General features: G+C 41.7%; 1 protein-coding gene across 1 annotated transcript in view; it reads right to left on the reverse strand.

Moving 5' to 3' along the window:
* Positions 1–509: 509 nt before the first annotated feature.
* PDE6D (phosphodiesterase 6D) overlaps positions 510–21,224 on the reverse strand; it is a 47,051-nt gene continuing 26,336 nt past the window's right edge. The window contains exons 2-5 of the mRNA XM_037908844.2: positions 7,900–7,988; positions 4,195–4,320; positions 3,388–3,493; positions 510–1,110 (exon numbers count right to left, since the gene is read on the reverse strand). Coding sequence (XP_037764772.1) covers positions 1,029–1,110; positions 3,388–3,493; positions 4,195–4,320; positions 7,900–7,988 — 403 coding nt within the window. The 3' untranslated portion in view covers positions 510–1,028. The remainder of the gene's footprint in view (positions 1,111–3,387; positions 3,494–4,194; positions 4,321–7,899; positions 7,989–21,224) is intronic.

The following is a 21,224-nucleotide window of genomic DNA, read 5'->3' on the forward strand; positions in this document are numbered from 1 at the left end:
CCACTGTAGCCCAAACAGAGCCCCGAATACAGCATTTTAGTCTCTAGTAAACTCAAGAAAGAGACATCTTTAGTGATCATAGCTAATGCCTCTCTTCCTGGAGTTTGTGAACACGGTGGACTATGTTAAGTGCTAGTCTATTCAGTATAACTTCCATTTTCCAGAGGGTTTTGGACATACCCAGTGGAGTTTGGATAAACTAACGTCTGTGCATTGCTACCCAGGGAAATGAGTAAGCTTAGGTTAACCACTGGTTGAATGAACAGAGACAATCCTAGTGTGGAGGGGGGAATCTGAAGGAAGACCTGGTCATCAGCTATAGTTTTCACCTTATTTGGAGGAAGCCTTGAGGATCGAAGAGTCCAGAAAGAATTTAGTATGGCAGTGCTGACGAGACCTTTGTTCTGCTGCCCTTGGCTTGCTGGCAATGGGCTTCTACACTGCAGTCTGTCACTTGCTCACATTTTTAAAATAAGAGGGGAAAAACACAGCTGAAAGCATTTCCATTCTTTGGACGGTACGAATGTTTTAATTCAGAAATTTGCTTTAATTACATTATGTAATATCAGACTATTTTACAAGTTTAGGATATGAGAATGTATAGACCACTACACAGAAATCCAGAGAAAGCATAAAAACTAAACATGGGAAAGGAAAAAGTTAACTTAATCCAAAACAAAGTGCCGAGAGAAGGTGCAAGTGGAAATGAGTGATTACTTACCAAGATCCAGAGAAGTACAAAGGATGAAACTAACATAATTTACAGTATTGGTTCTGCACAACCATTTTTTGCCCATTTTTACAGAGTCTTTATTTCCCCCCATCACTGAGCTGATGGTTGCGTCTCTCAGGGTTGGGTTTGGTCGTAGGGGAAAACCAAATAACTGATGGGCAAACGTCACAACCCCCGGTGAGCTGGTCCCCAGGCTCACACCTACAGGAAGTGTCTTCCACTGGATAGGCAAGGGGTTCTGCACCAAGAACTGTACGGAGGAAAACTAAAAACAGCCCCCAAAAGCCCCCTTATCTCAAACGTAGAAAAGTCTCACTCTGGAAGTGCTTACAAGGAGGTCATCATCGAAGAACTTGGTTTCTATAATAACGTTACCACTGTGGAGGGAAATTAAAAGGAAAGCAAGGAGATATTAGACAAAAGCAATTACAGAATACTACAGCTAACAGTGCTCTCGCTGGCTTGAGCTAACTCCCTGTCCCCTCAATACCCGCTGCCTTTTATTTAAGAATATTTATTGCAAGCATTGAATAATGCAAACAGTAGCAGCACTGTAACCCGACGCCATCAGCAATGGACTAGAAGGGAGGGCTGTTCTTTACAAAGCGCTATCAGCCTTATTTTCCACAGACAATGAGACTTGCCCATTGCATTCCTATAGGGAGCTGCTCCCCCATGTCAAGATGAACCGTTTCTGTTCACTGGGTTGAATGGCACACTGGCTGTGTCACAGGGCAGAGCAGGGAGGGGATGTATATGATACCCATGAATGGTTAACTTCCGCACAATGTTTTTGAAGCCATAGGTAAAACTGTAGCGTGGCTGGTCACCTTGTGTTACTCATTCTCTACTGGGAGACACGAAAAGCAGCACCACACTTCCTACGCTGTTATTCCTCTCCATGTCCCCATATGCCCTCTAGCAGTCGATGTGATTCTCCCAAGAAATGCTTAAAAGCAAGTGTCTTGTCTGAACCGCAGTGGAAAGATCTAGTGTCCCACATGGAATATGGACTTTGGGTATGACTGCACACTTTGCTGGTCCAAGTTGGTTTTGTGTGTTCTGTATACTAAAGCAGAAGCATAGTATACTAATGCTGGGTGTGCTGCAGAGTGAGAGATGCTGCTACTCATCAGCGCATCCAATGCAGCGAGGCGGTGGTGGTCGGCAAGAGCTGGGATGCAGCTGCTCTGCCAGCCCACTGGCAGGAGGAGGTGATAGTCTACTCACCCCACCCCAGAGAGGGTTGGGTTGTTTTCAGACTTGACCTGACACCTGAAGTTGGGTCCAGCTGGGTTTGGCTCAGGTTTCAAGGCTCTAATTTTAGGAGGCCTTTGGAGAGTGGAATGGAGAACTGAGAGGCCTAGTAAGATTGGTGAATCTGGAACCTACAGAGAACTGGGGGGTGGAAAATGCTCATGTACCCTTGCCACCCTCAGTAGGGCTCAGTCCTGAAAACTTTCTGCTTCCTGAGGTGGGGAGAATTGTGTCTCATCCAGTGAGCTTTTGTCTTTATTCTGGATTTTGCAGTCTGGCTTCCCCGGTGCTCACTGGGAGCTGGGTTTGCTTGCAGTGCCCACAAAAAGGGCTCCCAGGTAGCACTGCTCTAACCACTTCACTTATTGTTCCCTCTTCATAGTCTTTCCTCTTTCTGAAAAGTGCTGTCAAAGACTTTTGTGACATCAAAGATGGCGGCTGCAACCAGAGCTCCCTCACTGTATGTCTAGTTTCCATCAGGGCAGGGAGGGAGCAAGGGGAAGTTTGACAAGAAGGATCTTCTAGGAGCACACCAATCTTGGTGTGACCAGATTCCCGCTATCTGCCTAAACTCTTCTTGTCTCTGCTGGCGACAGAGAGAAATGTTTTGCCAGCACATATCTAGCCTGGGGACAGCTCCTATAGGGATGCTGGCCTTTTTCAGGGATTACTGCTTGCCAAGGGTCTGCCTCTAGGCTTCTCTTCCATCAAACCTCCCATTCAAAGTGACGCCCTGGTACTCACTAGCCTGATCTAAGTCCATGAATTGCTGATTTCCTCTGACATCAACGTGTAAGAAGTCAATTAGAGGGCTTTTATTTTGTTCACATGCTATTTTGCATAACTACGCTATTTTATATCCAAAAGAGGGTAACATATTTGAAGCCTGGCAAAAGAGTACAGTGTTAAACAAGCACCAGAAGCCAACTTCAGGTCACAGAGGTCCCCTGCGTGACACCACCTGAATGAGGTCTGCAGGGATCTCAGAGCAAGAGCCAGTCAGTAACAGCTGGCTTTATGGAAATGCACTGAGTAGCTGCTTAGCCTGGATGTTGAGGGCATTAGAACAGAATTTTTAAAACTCCTTCATAGTCACCTTTAAAGGCAGCTCCAGTATTTAACATAGAATCAATTCCAGTTTCTCAAAAGTCTTAGCAGCTCTATTAAAGCAAATTAGACCTATGGGAAAGAGGGAAATGGGGAAGTCCCTCAAGAGCTGGCAGTATGGAACGTGACAAAGTCAATATCAACTCCCCTCCTCTTTCACATTTTGAACAATCCTCCAATTTTACTCTTCTGCACCCATGGAAATGCCAAGACCTGCTTCCCCCTTCCCTGTTCCTCCCCCCTACCCCCCGCCCCCGAGTGCTCAGATTCTCTAACCCCAAGCAACTCACGTTAAAACATTAGCTGGCATCATCTGTGATTCTGGCGCTGCCTCTATCAAGGACTGCCAAGTGTTTGTGGAGTTAGGGATCACAAAGCCAAATTCAAAGAACCATTCTGTGAAGTGAAAAAGAGATCCAAAAGCTTTTTATGAAAACCACATTGGTCCTATTGCTCCTTACCTGACTGCACACCCAACTCCTAAAGCGGTCAGTAACTGACACACCTCATGCTCTGTCAGCAGGTTGTATGTAAACTCAGAAGAAGGGAAACGCTATGTAGAAACTAGGATTGTACAACTCAACCCGCACTAAACACCCTCCCTGCCTCCACTATGCCCTTGAGGAACAGATCGGAAGGGCAATGGCACAGTCATGCCACTTTTCTTGTGATTAACTCAGCAGAAATTGGGCCAAGTTAGATTTCATTGTTTCTAACCAATCTTTAGAGTGTTCTAAATCCTCCCCCTCTTCAAAAACTTCCCCATGTAAGAAAGCTCAAGGTAGGGGCCTAATGAATAAAACAAGGCAGCGAGGTTCGGTACTCTTCTACCCCCTAGATTAAGTGTAATATTACAACAAGGCATTCTAGATCATGCTGTCACATGTACAAGTTGTGCTTGCGTAAGCGTTAATACGCTTCTGAAATGGTCTCTTTAATGCTCTGGCCCATTAGGTCTGACTAACACTCCACCTCCACGTTACTCTTAAAAATTAAAAAAATGGTCAGCCCATCTCATTACCCACAATCCCAGCATTTTACAAAGTTTCAGTTCACCACATTCTACTACAGACTGTGTCCAGAGAATGGAGTGATACCTTCTAGACACTGCCCTTTGAAATAAACTTTCTGTTCCAGTCGGAATTTTTCCATTTGTTCTGCTGAGGAGAAGTTTAGCTCCCGAGACACGGCTTTGCATTTCAGAATTTTCTTAGGAACTCGAGCTGTGGAAGTAAATCAGACAACCATTACTCTGACGAATAATAAAACAAACCCTGCGCTATTCTGGCACGCTCTGAAATGCTAACCCAATGCAGAGGCTCTGAGCACAGTTCAGGCCAAAAAAGCAACTAAAAATGTGAGTTCCATTTTACAGAAGTGAACACTAAGGCACAGATAGCTTTAACCTAATCCCTTGCCCAGAATCTCACAGCAAGACTGTGGCACAGCCAGAAAAATACCCAGGTCTCTTGACTCCTCGTTCCTGGTAATGTACTACTGAAGCCCTGTTACCTCAGGCTAAAATGTGACCTGCAACATTACAAATTACTTAAGAAAATGTGCTAAACATGGCAAATAGGCAGAGGGATACTCTGCCTATTAAATAGTACCCTTTCCTCCTTCGGCTCCCCTTTTCAGGCTTTGTATTGTGATCAAACCCCAAACTCCCATTTCCCAACCCAGCAAGTGCAATTCGGGTGATTTCACATGGACCCTGGGAGCCATTCTGTAAGCGCACAGGAAGTGTCTGGTTCCCAAAATACCTATCCCAATAAGGGCAATACAACTGTATATTTTTAGAGACAAAATGGATTTGGCATGCTCATGTGGCTGGGCTCCCACGGTGGGTATGACACCACCAGCAAATGGAAAACTGTAGCTGATTTTGTAAGATCTTTAGGGGAAGAGGAGGTAGTCTGGGAGCATCAGTTATTGTGCTGAAATGTCCCAGTAACAAGGATAAAAGGGCATATTCAGTACACTAACATGCTACCAAGCCGTTCACTCTTAAGTGGTGTGATTATATATCCTGACAGTGTACTAGAAAGTGTTTTCATGTAAATTTCTATTTTATGAGCAGAACTGCTCCTAAACAGAAAGCCTATCAAAATGTCCATGAGCAGACAGCAAGCTGCTGTTTAATAACAGGAAAAGCCCATCAAACCCCAGGTAAATCCATCTAATGTATAATAGTTTAATGGACTGGGACTTTGATATGATGCTGATCTAGAGAGCTACAGGGGACCATGATGTAAGCTACCACTTTGTCCCAGGGAGGAGCACCGATCCCATGATTTAAAAAACAGAACCACAATGGAGCTGCTTGAAGTTTTACCCCCCTAATCCACTAATAGTTTTAAGCTATTTTCACCGCATAACACCAACATCCACCTCTGTTCCTTGCAAGTACAGACTGCAGCCTATTGTGAATATGGCCTGACCATTTAATGATATAGTACTTCGTTAAATCATTGTGCATTGTATTTATTTGGGCCTTAAGACATAGGGTGTTTTTCTGTTAATGACTGTAAATGTCTTAAAATTACTCAATAGTCTGTATTTTGCACAGCTGACCTTTGGAATCTTTTGCTATATATCTGACTCTATGGTCATCATGACCAGGTTGTGACTTGCTGTGAATTGCCAAGACAAAATAAAAGCTATAATGATATTAGTACTATACACTTCTGATGCAGGATAGTCTGAAAGACATCAGAGACTCTGTTTTAATTAAGTCCCAGTTTACCTGTGAAGTAGGCAAATATTATTGCGGTTTTATACAACAGGGAAATCTAAGGTGCAGAGAGGCAATAGGACTTGCCCGAGTGATAGAGCTGGGAATAGAACTCATGAGTCCCAATCTTCTCTTCTATCCACAAGAAAAAACACTCCACCCTGTAGTCTACAGAAGGTACATAGAGCCAGGGAAGTGTAACAGTCTATCTATATACAGTATAGGAAGAAGACTCAAAAGCTACCAGTGCCTCTAGGGAGAAGTTGTAAGAGGAAGTCAGAAAACAATGGGAACAAATGCCTCAGGGTTTACATTTTCTGCTTCCTGCAGCCCAGTGTCTTACTTCTCCCTGGGCTGCTATTAGCTACTCTCCTCTCTTTTGTGCTCCTTTCTTGCCTTCACACCCAATATTACACAGTGGCTAAAAAGAGGGCAAAGCAGCACTACCCCATAGTTTAAGCAACAAAGCACCAGGCTGCAGAATTACCTTGTTTTATTTAAAGCTGTGTTTCAATTATTTTACTACAGTTGTATTTAAAATTGCTGGAAACTTTCCCTTCACAGCAGGCATCTGAATAAACCCTGTTCTACAGAGTTCTGATGTATTGTTAAATATTTCCTTGATTTCAGAACCAGACCCGTATATGTTCAGTTGTGTTTGTAATAATGGTATTTCCAGTTTTTTCCTAGGTGTGCAATCCTAGCAGAGTATGTCAGTAGGTATGTTAACAGGACTGCAGCTATTTGCTGCTAAAAAGCACTGGAGTGAGACCAGGAGAGACTTGTCAGGCCCAAGTGGATGAGCTCAGAAGAGGCCAGATTAGTGGTTTAACACAGTGTTTCTCTTATCTAACTGCATTTCAATTCAGACTCTCAACATTCCCATTACAGCATCAGGCCTCTCTTGAGCAGAGACTGTCATGCCCCACTGTGCACTGTTTGTGTGAAGTGGAAGAGTGTCCATGAGGGACCTGATTAGGAGTAGCAAGTCCATTTCATTTGTGACCCAAAATAGCTTTGAAACCAAATCTCTGTAGCTGAAAGACAAGAATTTATCCTGTGTCCTCCCCAGCCCTGTACTGTATTAAACAGCTCCAATTCTCCATCCCCTCTACCCTGACAGCATTACTACTTAAAAAAAAACAAAAACAAAAAAAACCCACTTTACAAAGGAATAATGTAAGAGTTGGATCCTGCTGCCACTCTCTGGAGCCATGTGCCTGCTGCCCTTGCATGGTAGGAGATTTTATAATTCACAGAAAGATGAATGCCCTCGTATCCCCAAGCAGGATTCGGCCCTTGTCGTTTAAGCAAAAATTCATAAGTAACACTGAAGTAAACGGATGACCAAGGTCACGCCACTCTTCATAGACCATTTGCATGGTGCTCACATTATCAGAAAAGCCTTTTGAGTGAATTCGCTGAGGCCATGCTGTTCTATGCATAGCCAGTGTGACAAACAGTCTATATTGCGGTAAGCTTGCTTTCAATTACTATCCCTTTCCGACATGTTTCCACACTAGCATGGGATATTAGATATCAAAGCAGAGTAATGGACAATGGAATACTTTGCTAGGCCTCTAGGTACAGACACCAAAGGCAGAAAGGGAAGAGAAGCCACAGACAGAAGTGGAGAGCACAGAAGGGTCCCATTTACCATTTCAGCACTAAATTCTCCCAATGCTTTGCAGAAAGTAATAGGACTGGTCAAGCTGGCAGAGGGCCAAGAGTGCACATTTCCCCATGTAGCTCTCCCACTGTGCCTCAACTGTGATCAATACAACTACTAGCCCAGTCCTAGTCACACTATGTGATAAGGCTTTTTTTCTCCCCAAAGGATTAAGAGGAAAAGTTTGACAATCAGGTGTGCAGAAGTAAATTAACCCACTGAGCTCCTTGTATTCAGTCTTAACATCTCTCCTTTGCCTGCAGCTGACCCACCTGCTCCTTGTGCTGTAGAATCAAAGTCCAAGCAAACGATCTATCCTTCAAAAGCAGTGCCATGCTGACTGCAGTCATGCCCCGTAGATACTGTATTACCCAACCCAACAGTGAGGCCACACCTTACCTTCATGCTCCACCCCAGGTACAGACAGATCTTCTGTTCCTTGCCAGAGGATTTTCCCCGTCTCTGCATCCCGAAGGTTCATCCAATTTCTGATTGGAGGTGATTAAGGAAACGAACTGTGCTTTTAGACGCTGTGCCCATCAGTCTTTGCCTAGCACTGAAACAGGCTACTCAGAATTAAGCAGGAGTTATCCTAAAACCTGACTTTGACATGCCATGTATTTGGACCTACAGCACCAACGGGGGGAGATGTCCCGCTCATGGTTTAAGAACAAACCAACATTAGACCAGAGTCAACGCAACAAGCGAAGGGCATCCACTCTAAGTTTTTCCTTAAAACTGACGCTCGTGGGCCTTGTGGACTATATTCTACTGGATCAGGTAGACATCACCGTACTGCAGGGAAGCAAGCAGCAGCATTAGCTTCTATAGCAGATAATTCTATAATACGATTCCTCAACACCATTCCCCCAGCTCTCAAGAGGAATGGGGAAAGGAGAAACACACCCCGTGTGTCACTAGAGAAAGAATGTTGGATCAATTTTCCTGATCTGCAGAGTGTGGTAAAGAACTTTGTTCTGACATTTTTGGCACATGTAACTCTCATATTAACTGGAATTCTCTAAGAACAGCACACCCCTGGTGGAGTTTCCCCAAGGCACAAGAGCTAAACACACCAGTAAGAGGGAGTAGGGAGTAAGTTTGTAAGTGTTATGTACCAGACTTCTAATGGTATGGATTGATGTAATATTCATGAAAGTTATATAGGAGTGTGGAATACAGACACTTTCAAAGGCACAAATAGCAATTAGCCTAAGTGTTACTTGTGCTGTTGAAAAGCTTTCCCATTGTCAATGCTGTGCACACACCCATACTCTGGAATTGGGAATCTGCAAAACTATTTTGGATCGTCAATATTGTATATCCTGATGAATAGAGTTATAGCTTTCAAAAAGGCTGAAGCAGACTTGCCATACTCCCAAAACCACACTCCCTGCTTCCACAGCTGATCATAGGGGCACTCATGAAGTCACCAGCATTTACATGCTGAAGTATTGGAGCATAGCAGGACCTCTGCCCTTTAGAAGATAGCTGCAGTGTGAACCTATGGAAAAACAGCAGAAAATGCCATTAAGACACGTGCAGCATCCTCTCTAGGTACTGGTTAGTTTGTCAGTGTCTACTATGTGCTTGGCACTTTCCAGGCATTTAAGAAGGGACATCCCCTGTCATGCAAAGCTTGCATTCTAAGACAGCAGTTTGGGGGAAGAATAATAATTAATCAGGTTATTTATACAAGTCAAAGCTATTCACTGTAGCAGCACAGCAGAGGTGGGTCTTTAGGAGTGAGCCAGAGGGGGCCCTGTGGATGAACTCAGAGGTTATGCTAGGTACAAAGGGCTGCCTGGAAGGAGGCGATTGTGTGAGAAGCTGACAAACAGGCAGATGAGGGTGGGAAAAACTGGAGGAGAGTTGGGCTGGGGGGCAACATGAAGCTTGACAAGGGAGGATAAGCAGAGTTATATGCATGTATTTATTTTAGTTTCTAATGTACTTAATCTCTGGGCAGACTCACAAAACTCTTAATCTCTCTATTGCTCAGTGACAGTACTGGAAGTACTCAAGGTGTTTCTGGAACCCGGGGGAGAAAACACATGCTTTAGCAGCTTTTATTTTACTTAGTGATGTATGTTTGTTTGAAAATTGTGTATGTGGAGGAGGGAGGAAATTGAGTTAAGATTTCTAACAGTTTTTAAATATAAAATTTCCAATAGACAACCATAAACAGGGCTAGAGAAGAGATATTTGCTTAGATAGCTGTGTGCAATCCAGACACCTATAAACCAGAGGATCACCATGAATGACACCATACTCCTCTATTTTAAGGTACTTCTATGACCCAATTACCACAGTATCTGAGCATCTCACAAGCTTTAACACAGTTATCTTTACAACGCACTAGTGAGGTAGGGAGGTGCAGATTTTAAAAAGGTATTTAGCCGTTGCTCCACTCAGCATTGCAAAGCCTACGTGACTTAAGAGCCTAATTTTATTTTCAAAACAGAGTTACGCACTTGAAAGAAAATTCTGAGTGGAACAACTATAGCCTCATAACTCGAGTACTGGCGTGAACACAACAGATGGATGAATGTTACATTATTACTTTAAGCACAGGGTTATGGGGCTCTACTGACCTTCTATTTTTGGTCAATAAAAATACGGTGTAGGCATAAAGGACAGAAATTGACAGTCTAAAAAAGATTTCTCTCTAGTTGAAATCCAAAGTAACTGGTCATTTAAATTATGCCTGCATATTGGACACTGCAATCTATTTTGACATTAAAGGTGTTAGACTTCCAGGCAGTCTCCCTGTCAAATTTCATTCTATATTGATGTTCCAGTGTAATGATAAAGCCGTGTGTGATTGTCTCCTCTGTGCTTTGTATTCCGTCAACCTAAAGATCAATTAGAAGTAAAAAGCTTAACACTAGATCCCGGCTGTCCTGAGTTTGTAGGTCAGCAATTCATGCAATAATTCCTGGCAGATACCTTGTATTTCAACAATCTAGGCTTGAATTGCAGTACCAAATGAATGTGGCTAAAGAACTCCTAGCCATGATGGATTTATGTGTAAACTCAGCACAAGCTCTTGTACACTTCTATGAATGAAAAAATAAATTTAAAAATCAACCTGGCCACAGTTACGAATGCAAAACAGGGTTTAAAAAAACCCGTAAACAAACGAATGGCACCAACTACCCTTTATACACTCAAGCATATTTTAACAGACCATAATACACTAGCCATTTTAGAAAGGTTTCCCCCCCAAGAAGCTAAGCATTATGAAAAAGGAAAAATAATCTATCCCCACATACATACAAAAGATCATTTTGAACTGGACAAACTCCCTCAAATTCAGATTTTTAATTAAAATTTTGTATTTTTCTTCAACAATCACCAGAGAAATGGGAAAACTATTTCCTAACTCAAAATTTTAGTTCATTTACAGAGATTACTATATTGGGCTAAAAGGCACTGGTTAGGGAATACCTAGCAAAGCAGCAGCTACACTGCTGACCTAGTTAGGAGCTTATTGTACTATTTCTGTCATCTTGCATGGAAAGCTTGGTACGAGGACATGCCCCATGGTGAAGAAAATGGAGGCCTTGAACCAAACCCACATGTGCTGTTATCTCCTAATGTGTTTAATTGGTTTAAGATTCTTTCATCCCAGCAGGAGAGATATTGTTACTAAAAATAAAAACCCTCCATCTTCTGAACAGCAGTGGGGACCTGCAGGCAGGATCAGGAGGGCATTTGATGTATCATTAAGCAGAAAAAGCACATTAATATGGGTTTAACACAATCATTCTTCTTGAAGAAAGCCTGTCTCAGAAGTTTGAGAAGGAAACTTGAAGGTGCAAGTTAAAGAGAAGATACAGCCCAGTGAATTATGGCCTCATGAAGCTTAGACAACAAGGAGTAACAATAGTGTATCTGTAATCTGGCTTCTACATGCAACATCAAAAAGCATAATATCCCTTACCAACACGGAGTTTTCATGCTTCTGTTATTTCCTATAGGATTTAAGACCCAATATGTCAAATCACCTTCAATCCTGGAGGCAGGGAACGATTAGACAGAACAGCAGAAGGGAGAACTGTTGATCTATTTATATGCCACCAACTGACCAGGTCAGCAAAGTCTTATATAAAAGCTGGAATTTAACTTGCTTTATATACACTTGACAAATTAGCTTCCTCACACGCATACTTTGCTCAGCCTGATAAAGAGAAATAAGATGTTCATTTCCAAACGCAAGTTACATTGTCTTGAACATCTCTGATCTATGTAGAGGAATGTTTCTTTTTATTTTTGTATCTGTCAAAGACAATTCTTTTTCATAAAGTCAGGATGTACTGATTCCTATTTAGACTTGGCATGACAAAAGGCTGCTAATTACGGATGGCACTGAAGGAGGAGGCATTCAGGAGGAATGATTCCTTTATAGTAGGATATGGCGAAAGAAACTATGCCTATCTATGTTGCTATTGTTTGTACTCTATGATATTTTCCTCCAGTGCACCTCAAACTCTATTTTGACTACCTCAAAGGCTGTGGCAGCCAAACTGCTGTCATGTCTTCCATGAGTACCTAGATCTTTTAGTTTCAGCCTATGCCATCTTGACTGTTCTTCACCCTCTAGGAATTTTTGTACCCTTCTTTATCTTTCATAATGAAAGAACCTAGTTTTTGTAACCACTTTTTGCATATAGTCTTTCATCCTCTTCCCCAGCTTCTCATTATCAATACAATATAGCATTCAAAAAGCTGTGCACAACACATCAGGTGTGATCAGGGTGTCAACAAGTACACAGGAATGAGTATCCTAGAGAATAACTGATGAAATAGAGCGTGAAGCCAAAAAGCTTCTACATTAGATTTGTGCAAGCAACCCCTTCCCCAAAGACAAGCTTGTGTTCTAAACCACCCGACTCGATTTTATAATGTTGCCTACAGTGGGAAAGTCTAAACAACCAGGTATTCATGGCATGGATCAGCATATTAGTTTAGAGGACAACCGTTCAGTTGAGTAGTAAATAAGAATGTTTAGTAGCCTATTTATATCAGATATTAATTTACCAGGTAGAACATTTTTATACTAGATTTTTCCTTTAAAGCATTTGATTTTTAAGTAGGTAGCCCTTTGGGGCTTAGAAACACAGGAGATGGTCAGAAGGCTATTGGATTAAAGATTAGTGCACCCAAATGGCCTGTGGCTTCCCCTCCATTCCAGTCACTCACCCTGTAACCTCTCCAGTGCACCTGCTGTTACAGCCCCTAGGCCGCAGTTCAGCAAAGTACTTAAGGTACGTCCTACACTGCAACAGGAGATGTGACTGCAGCATGTCTAGATATACCCAAGGTATTTTTGATCTAACTAGCCTGAATAACAATAGCAGTGAAGCCACAGCAGCAGGGGTGTACAAGCCCGTCCAGGACCCTGGTTATGTACTCTAGTGGCTAGCCCACGCTGGTGCTGCCATGGCTTTGCTGTTATTGCTGTTTGAGCTAGCTAAATTAAAGCCAATTCGGGCATCTCCACACATGCTGTGGTCACACCTCCAACTGCACTGCAGACATACCCTTAAGCTGTATCACGGCCGTAAAGTCCACTCTGCTTGTACATAAAAACACCGATGTCTTGAAGGTTTTATAAGCAGTAGCTATAGGCTCTGGCAGTGTGCATATGGAACATGACCTTCTTCCTAGTTAAAGGCTAAAATTCAGTATAAAACCATATTTGAAGGAACTGGAAGAATATGAATTCTTTGTCCATATAGTTTGTCCAGTAATAAGTGCTGCAATAGATACACAAACTGATAGCTATTGCTCATGTGTTATCATAACCTTTGGGTATTTTAAGGAATCCACAGACCACTGTCACCTCCACCTACTACCAGGCAACATCATGCTCTCTGGGCTCCAGATTAACAAAAAAGGATGTTTGTATGTACATTACAAGTGTACATAGCATTTTAAACTCCACTGTTATAAAGCCAGTTTTTGTAGGGGGTGAAGGACAAGCAGTAAATCCTTAAGACAACAATCACTGCACACATCCAAGAATGACTCAAGATACTACGAACCATAGAGGTGATCTATTAAATCCCTAAATGGGAAGAAACCAATTAGGCCTTCACAGCATCTCTGACATACTCTGGTACTAGCTGTGAAGGAAGCTGCTCTTAAGCTTCCTGTACAGACCAAATCAATTGTGCCACTGCAGTCAGAGAGATCCAAATACTAACATGAACCATAAGATAGGATACAGCAGAAATCCTCCCCCAACCTACAGTCGTTTCACAGTAACTAGGTAATCAGGGGGATATATTTAACAGCTCACGGCAATGACACAAAATCCTAGAGTGCTTGTCACATTTTAACCAATACCAGCTGCTTAGTATCCTTCCTACTATTTTTCTTGTCTTTGTTTTTACATTTCCCCTTATTACCAATAGTTGCTGACTATATGATCCCATGTTCGCCACAACACGCTTTCATCTTATGTCATACAATCCTCAATTCAGCTGGAGAGTTCTTGGATTGCACTTGGTAAAACATCAACTGATATTACTGAAATAATCAGTCAACACTACATAGGTTCATTTTAATAGAATACTGTGTTAACAGTAACCACTTAAAAGTAATATGAAGTTAATATAGCTGCTTTATCTGTACTGTAATGCAAAATCCAGGTCAGATTTTACCACCTCTACTATGCAGGAAGTCTGGTCTTGTGGTTAAAGCACAGGACTAGGACACAGGTGCTGTAAATTATATTCATGGCTCTGCTGCACATTTCCTGTGTGACCTCAGACAAGTCACTTACACCTTGTGTCAGATCACCATCTGTAGAGCCTCAATGAGCTACTTCCCTACCAAGGGAATGTTGCAAGGATAAATCCATCAATATTTTTGTGGTGCTTGGGTATTATGGAGACCATGGAAAACTAAAACCAACTAAAACTAAAAGCCAGCACAGGGTAACTTGTAATCAGTTTAGTTGCAAAGTGCTGCTAACCACACAAGCTGTAAAAAATACAGAAGCCATCTACTTGGCATATTTTGTTAATGCAGTAAAATCACGTCTAGCTTCTGCCAGTAAGGAATTAGAGTGCAAGGGCTTAGCTGGTGTAACAGCTGTGTCCAACATACAACCTAGGATTCCAGCAAAGGAGTCCAACTATCATTCACCATTTTTACAGCTAAAATGACAGAATCAGCAATCCTGTTAATGTCAACTAATGGAATTTGGGCATGGAGCCTACTTTTAGTTAGTTTCCCCTAATTTTCCTTCTAGTCAGTTCTAATGTCTGAAAATATTCATAGTTAAATCTTCCCAAGTTACAGGGAAACAGTAAATATTTAATATTTGGTCAGAATTTGGGACACCTGCAGTATCCTTAACAATACCACATTTATACTGCAGACTAAGAACTCTTAAGCCATAAAAAGGGGATGGGCATTTAAAGGTTGGGGGGAGATCACTTTTAAGCCACTTCCAGTTATACTGTAAAACAGGCCAAGCTTTAGTTTCACTAGCTTTTTCTCTTCTCCACAAGCTGAATGGGGAACAATTGGAAGGATTGGGTTTTTGAGGCAAGAGTTACATACCTAATGAGGAGACGCTAAAGGTCATCAAGTTATTGTGTTCTAGGGGGCACTAAGCAAAGAGAATAAACTTGGTGGCTCAGTATCACAGCTTGAAAAACTTAGGTAAAGGAGAAACAAGATGACATTGTTTTAATATATTTATTTACATGTCTAAATTAAACTAAGCTGGCATCTCAGAGGTTAACCCTCTTGAATTTTTATTATTTTGTGGAAATTTTTAAACAAATTCCAGGCCTCAGCAATTTTAGTCCCTACTAAGCAGTAGAAAATAATCTTGGCATCTGCAAACAGCCTTTGATTTTTCAGACAAAAGCAACAATTTGTGACATCCCCCAGTAGCTCTTCTCTGCAGCTGATGAGAAGGCTTTCTTGTTATCAGTATGTACCAGCAAAAGTCCAGCCAACTAACAGTCCCAACAGAGCAAGAGGTGCTGTGTACTTCTGCCGTAAACACTTCTAAGCCCAATCTAAAAAGTCTCCAAAGCTGCAAAGTTGAGCATTTGAGTTGCCATGCAAGGAAAACAAAAATGAAAAATACAATACACTTGTGGTTTATGGATATAACTACTGTTTAAAGGGAGAATAAATTATCATACCAAACTCCCACAAAAATCTTTCGCTTACAGCAGGTGCTAGTGACAGATGGAGCCAGTTGCCTTTTACAGCAGCTCTGAAGAAATGGTTTGTTCGCTACTATTAGGAATTTGTTTTGTTCCCATGAGAAACAGACATAGTAAAAGTGGTTCATGGAACCAGACTACAGTGCCAGGGAATAAAAACAAGATGAAACAATACAGTGCTTTTGTGTTGGCTTTCCGGTGCCTATGTTTGTTAGGTTTCTTTCTTTGGCTCTTGTGAACTGATGTGCCAGAATTTTTTTGTGCCAGTCCCCTAGCAGGAAAAGTTGCAAGTGATCACATCCGGACATCACTGTACTCTAGCCAGTAAAACAATTATTAGTTTAGAAAAACCCAACATTGTTTACAGGACCATTACAGAAGCATAAATTGCATGAACAAAATGACTCTCTTTTTAATTTGACAACATGCAATTCCTGCCCATCCTGCCTACATTTAAATTGATCTTTATAATTAGCATGTCAGAAAAGCTTCAACTCATGCTAAGAAACCTTTGAATATTACCATAATTAATGTAGTTAATAATGCTCTGAAGTTTGCAGAAACAGCAGGGGACTCAATGGGAGTGATGTGTGCATCCAAGGGAAGAACTTGGCCTTTAAAATCCAGAGGATTTATCAGAACATAATTGTAAGGTGTAGGAACAACTATAGGAACAGAAGTGAATGCCGCTACAGAGCAAACTAATGGACAATAAGTATACACGAGTAATTGAAAAGCCTATTGAAGCACAAAACACTGGGATTGCCTCAGAATAAAAAGACAAATGGAAGATCTTCCTTCACATGAAAAAGATTCCAGAGACCCTCCCCATAGATTTAGTGGATGAGCCCTTTCTATATGTGCCAGAGTATTTTGAGAAATCATTCCCATTCCAACAGATATCATGGTGAAGGGCTTGATGTAAGAACCTCACTAGAAGAGAGACCACTGGCAAGTCCAATCATGTTCAGATGGAAAATTATTTTAAATAGATGTTTAAAAGTCCCAAGAAGTTCTGAGACAAACTGTGTGTTAGATTCTGCATCTCTGCTCCTTCGTGTAAGTACACCTATCTGTCTCCTGAAATCTAGCACAGTTATTCCATGCAATGCAACAATAAAATTATTCTGAGAAGTTGTGACCAGTCAGGTTTTGTATTTTCCTCGGTTACCAGATCAACTGCCACATACATTCAGTGATGGCCTATTAGTCCAAAATCCTGTTCGATATTTACACCAGCGACCTTCCCCAAATATCACAAAAATTTGTCTATGCTGATGACATTGCTCTGACTACACAGGTGTGGATTTACCTGTCATTAGAACAAAGGACCTTAAAAAGAATATCTCTTATATTAGCAGCTAAAACCAAACCCCACCAAGATTGCAATGTCAACATTCCATCTAAACAATCTAAAAAGCTAGGACAGAACTGCAAGGGTCTTCTGTGGCCAGCAGATAAGAAATGATCCCACTCAGAGATATCTTGCTGTGACATTAGACCAAAGCCTCACAAATGACCAACACCTAAAAATATACACAAAAAAATTAAGATGTATTTAAATGTCATCCAGAAACAGGCAGGAATGATCAAGGGAGCTGACGCAAAAATTATACCGATCTCTTCACTGGTCCTTGTATACTTACTGACAAATAGTGCTCACCCGTCTGGGCACGTAACTCCCACACATACCTTGTGGGTTCTCAACACCCCTATGCAAATCATTACAGGCACAGTAAAAATCAATACCACAACTATGGCTTCACATACTGGCACACATCCACCTAGCCTACGTTTGCTGCAACATAAGAATTCTTCAGAAGTCCCATCGTATTTGAGGGAACAAGGATCTTCCAATATATGAAGACCTAAATAACATACTGAAATTCCAACTCAACTCCAGAAAACCTTTCTGGCTTGCAATGCAAGAGCTCAGAGGCTCGTGGTATCCCCCCGAAGATCAAGGTGGAAGGATATCAATGTCCTGAACAAATATCTCATTAAGGATCCAACCGAAGAACCCCGTGTCTTTTCACTCCTGTGGAAAATTATGTTCCACTTTGAATGGTATCTGCGTATCACCTGCCTACTTTCTCAATAAATGGGGACTGAGACAAGGAGTTCAAACTATGAGCTACCTCGTTAACCAGTGTCCCAAATGCTTGTGCCCTGGTGGTAATTCTGCTGTCCACTCTATCACCTGAAGCAATTAACTTAGACTTGAACATTTAACATTGATATTTTTAAGCCATACAAAAGAATTAGTAGTACACCAACCCATTTTTCTCTCTTTGCAAGTCAGCTTTAAAAATGATTCAGCAACTTCACTCAGTCCCAACTCCTTTAGAACTTTAATTTCCAACATAGCAGAACTATGATCATATTTCAACACTCTCAGCAATAGCTGAGCGATAGGAAGTTGCGCTGAAATAATCAATCAAGGGTTCTGGTGAATAATTTCATTTTCATAGAGTCAGGTTGTTACCAAAAGCCCACAAGGGAATCTGCCCCCCAACCCCCTAAATTCATTATGGCCTATTGTTCTTTGAACAGATCAAATGTGGGACATTATGATATTCGTGCAAAGAAATTTAGCCTAACCGGAACGAGATATTTTGAAGCCTGACGTACTCTTGGTTTTACAATTCACGTTATTTTCGTTTGCTTACAAAGGAAGACTTGGTTTGATTTCATTTTGGTTTTTGAAATAATAGTAGGGGAAACTGATTTCACTAACATATCTAAAGTGATTCCTCACACTTCACCTACTAGCAGAGGATAGACTTGGGGGGGGATAAACTATTCTTAACAGAATATCTGAACAAGGTAAACATGGCTGCTTTACCTGGTGTTTTTACACAGTCTCACTTAAGTGACCAGCCCCCTTGTGTGAAACGAGAAAACAATTAAAAAGCTTTTAAAAGAGCACTGTTTCTCATAGCACCATTTGTAGCCAGACCATTTCTTTGTTCCTTGAAGCCCTCAAATACTTCACTCGATAGAAAAATTGATACTTATTGAAAATGGCAGAGCTGAACAGCAGCAGGCTTCCACTGAACTCCACGCAACATCTCAGTCTGAATGTGTTCCTCTGGTAAAATAAACACCTGGCAGCAAGAAAACTCCAGATGCCTTCCAAATGCCAATATTTATGGGGAGGGATAGCTCAGTGGTTTGAGCTTTGGCCTGCTAAACCCAGGGTTGTGAGTTCAATCCTTGAGGGGGCCATTTAGGGATCTGGGGCAAAAATTGGGGATTGGTCCTGCTTTTGAGCAGGGGGTTGGACTAGATGACCTCCTGAGGGCCCTTCCAACCCTGATATTCTATGACTACATACTTTTTTGTTCCATTCATCTTTCATTTCTTTCTTATCTCAGTAACCATTCCCCCTCTTTAACTAGTCTCTACTCAGGAGAAAGCACATGTAGCACGCTAATTCACTGGGCTTCCACTACTTTTGATAGTCCACAGATTTATCAGAGGATTTTTTTTTTTTTAAAGAATGTGTAATTTACAGCATTTCTTTATACATCTAATTCAAAATCAGAACAGACAGGCAGTCTAGAACCTTATGAAGAGATGGACTCCAGCACAAACTCAGTATGATGTATGCTACCAACCTGTACAATTCCAAACCTGAATTGCAATCTAAGGCGGGCAGGAGAGAAATTCTCTCTTCATCATTTTACTTTGCCAGAAGGGGTAGTGGCAGTCAGCCTATGCTAGACAAGCTACTTATACACTAGCTATGTCACCTAATACTTAGCACTTATGCTGTGCTTTACAAACGTTAAATCAGGGGAGGCCAACCTGTGGCTCTGGATGCTCATGCGTCTCTTCAGAAGTTAAGATGCGGCACCGACCCTGGGGCTGGAGCTACAGGCGCCAACTTTCCAATGTGCCAGGGGTGCTCTCTGCTCAACCCCTGGCTCTGCCATGGGCTCTGCCCCCACTCTACCCCTTCCCCTGAACCTGCCATGCCCTCGCTCCTCCCGCCTCCTCCTCCAGAGCCTCCTGCATGCCACGAAACAGCTGATCGGGAGGTGCGGGGAGGGAGGGGGAGGTGCTGATCAGCTGGGCTGCCATTGGGCGGGAGGCACTCGAGGCGGGATGGGGGGAGCGGATGTATTACTGTGGCTCTTTGGCAATGTACATTGGTAAATTCTGGCTCCTTCTCAGGCTGGCCACCCCTGCTTTAAAAAATCCTCAAGACAACCTTATGAGACAGGCAATTATTATTTCCCAGTCTGTAAAATGGCAATAAGAGACTTGCCCACTGCCACTGAGTGAATCAAAGACAACAGGAATTAGAATTCAGGAAGCTCTTAGCCCCTAGTCTCATGTTTCACTGGACAATGCAGCCTCTCTCCCTAGACACCCAGTAATTGTGGTCCCCGGGCTAATGGAAACTCTAACTGTAACTAGAAAGTTTGGTGCAATACCACAGATTGCTGCTAATCATGCTACAGAGCTGGTGCCAGTGGCTTTCCTCACATCATGTTTCTCTTGCTTTTGGTGGTTTCCATTCACTAATTTTTATTTTTAAAGGGGGATGGTGGATTTTTGATTCATTGCCAAGCATCACTAGTGAAAGAGTGGAGAGCACAAAGGGAAAGAAATAGGATGACTGGTTTCCAGAATGTGACATTATCAGATTAAAATATGACTATCCAAATCATTGTTGCTACCACTGTTATATAATTGCAACGAATATTATACAAAGTGGTCAAGTAAGGGGTCAATAGAAGCTTGCAGCTTGCAGACTAAACGACTCAGATTCAACCTTTAGGGACATATTGATAAATAACGTTTGTGGTTTTGTGTGTTTACATACATATTGTTAGAGATTAACAATGTAATCGAGCAGTCCCTGTCTATGCTGTATTCTGTTAATTCAGAGATCAAAAGGAAATATTAACATTTAAACGAACTGTAAACAGTGATATCACTGTATTCATCTCTTTGAAATGTACAGCAAATCACCTCTGAATGGTGGAAAACAGGCAACTGCCTTATGTTAATCACTGTAGCTAATTACCCATGATGCTTAGGAAATAGGTCTACTTCAAAGTCTCCATGATTGCCTATTGTTCGCCTAAGGACTCCGAGCTACCAAAAGAAGGCCCGGAACTATATAAAAACCCTTGGGTCCTGATCCTTTTTGTCTCAGATCTGCTTGATGCTTCATGCAGGGGAAACTTAAGTCCTAAGAGTGAGATTTCCAGCCCTATCTGGATCACCCTGAATATGAACATTGGACTATAACCTATGGACTAATTCTGAAAGAACTCTTTGCAGCTACAAAGCTTACGATCTCTACTATGAATCTGATCTCAGAACTGTATTCATGTCTGTATGTATACTGATCTTTTAAACAAATACTCTCTCTTTTCTTTAATAAATTTTAGTTTAGTTAATAAGAATTGGCTGTAAACGTGTATTTGGGTAAAATCTGGAATATTCATTAACCTGGGAGGTAATGTGTCCAATCCTTTGGGATTGGTAGAACTTTCTTATATGATGAAT

The sequence above is a fragment of the Chelonia mydas genome, chromosome 9 (genome assembly GCF_015237465.2).
Source record: "Chelonia mydas isolate rCheMyd1 chromosome 9, rCheMyd1.pri.v2, whole genome shotgun sequence".
NCBI lineage: Eukaryota > Metazoa > Chordata > Testudines > Cheloniidae > Chelonia > Chelonia mydas.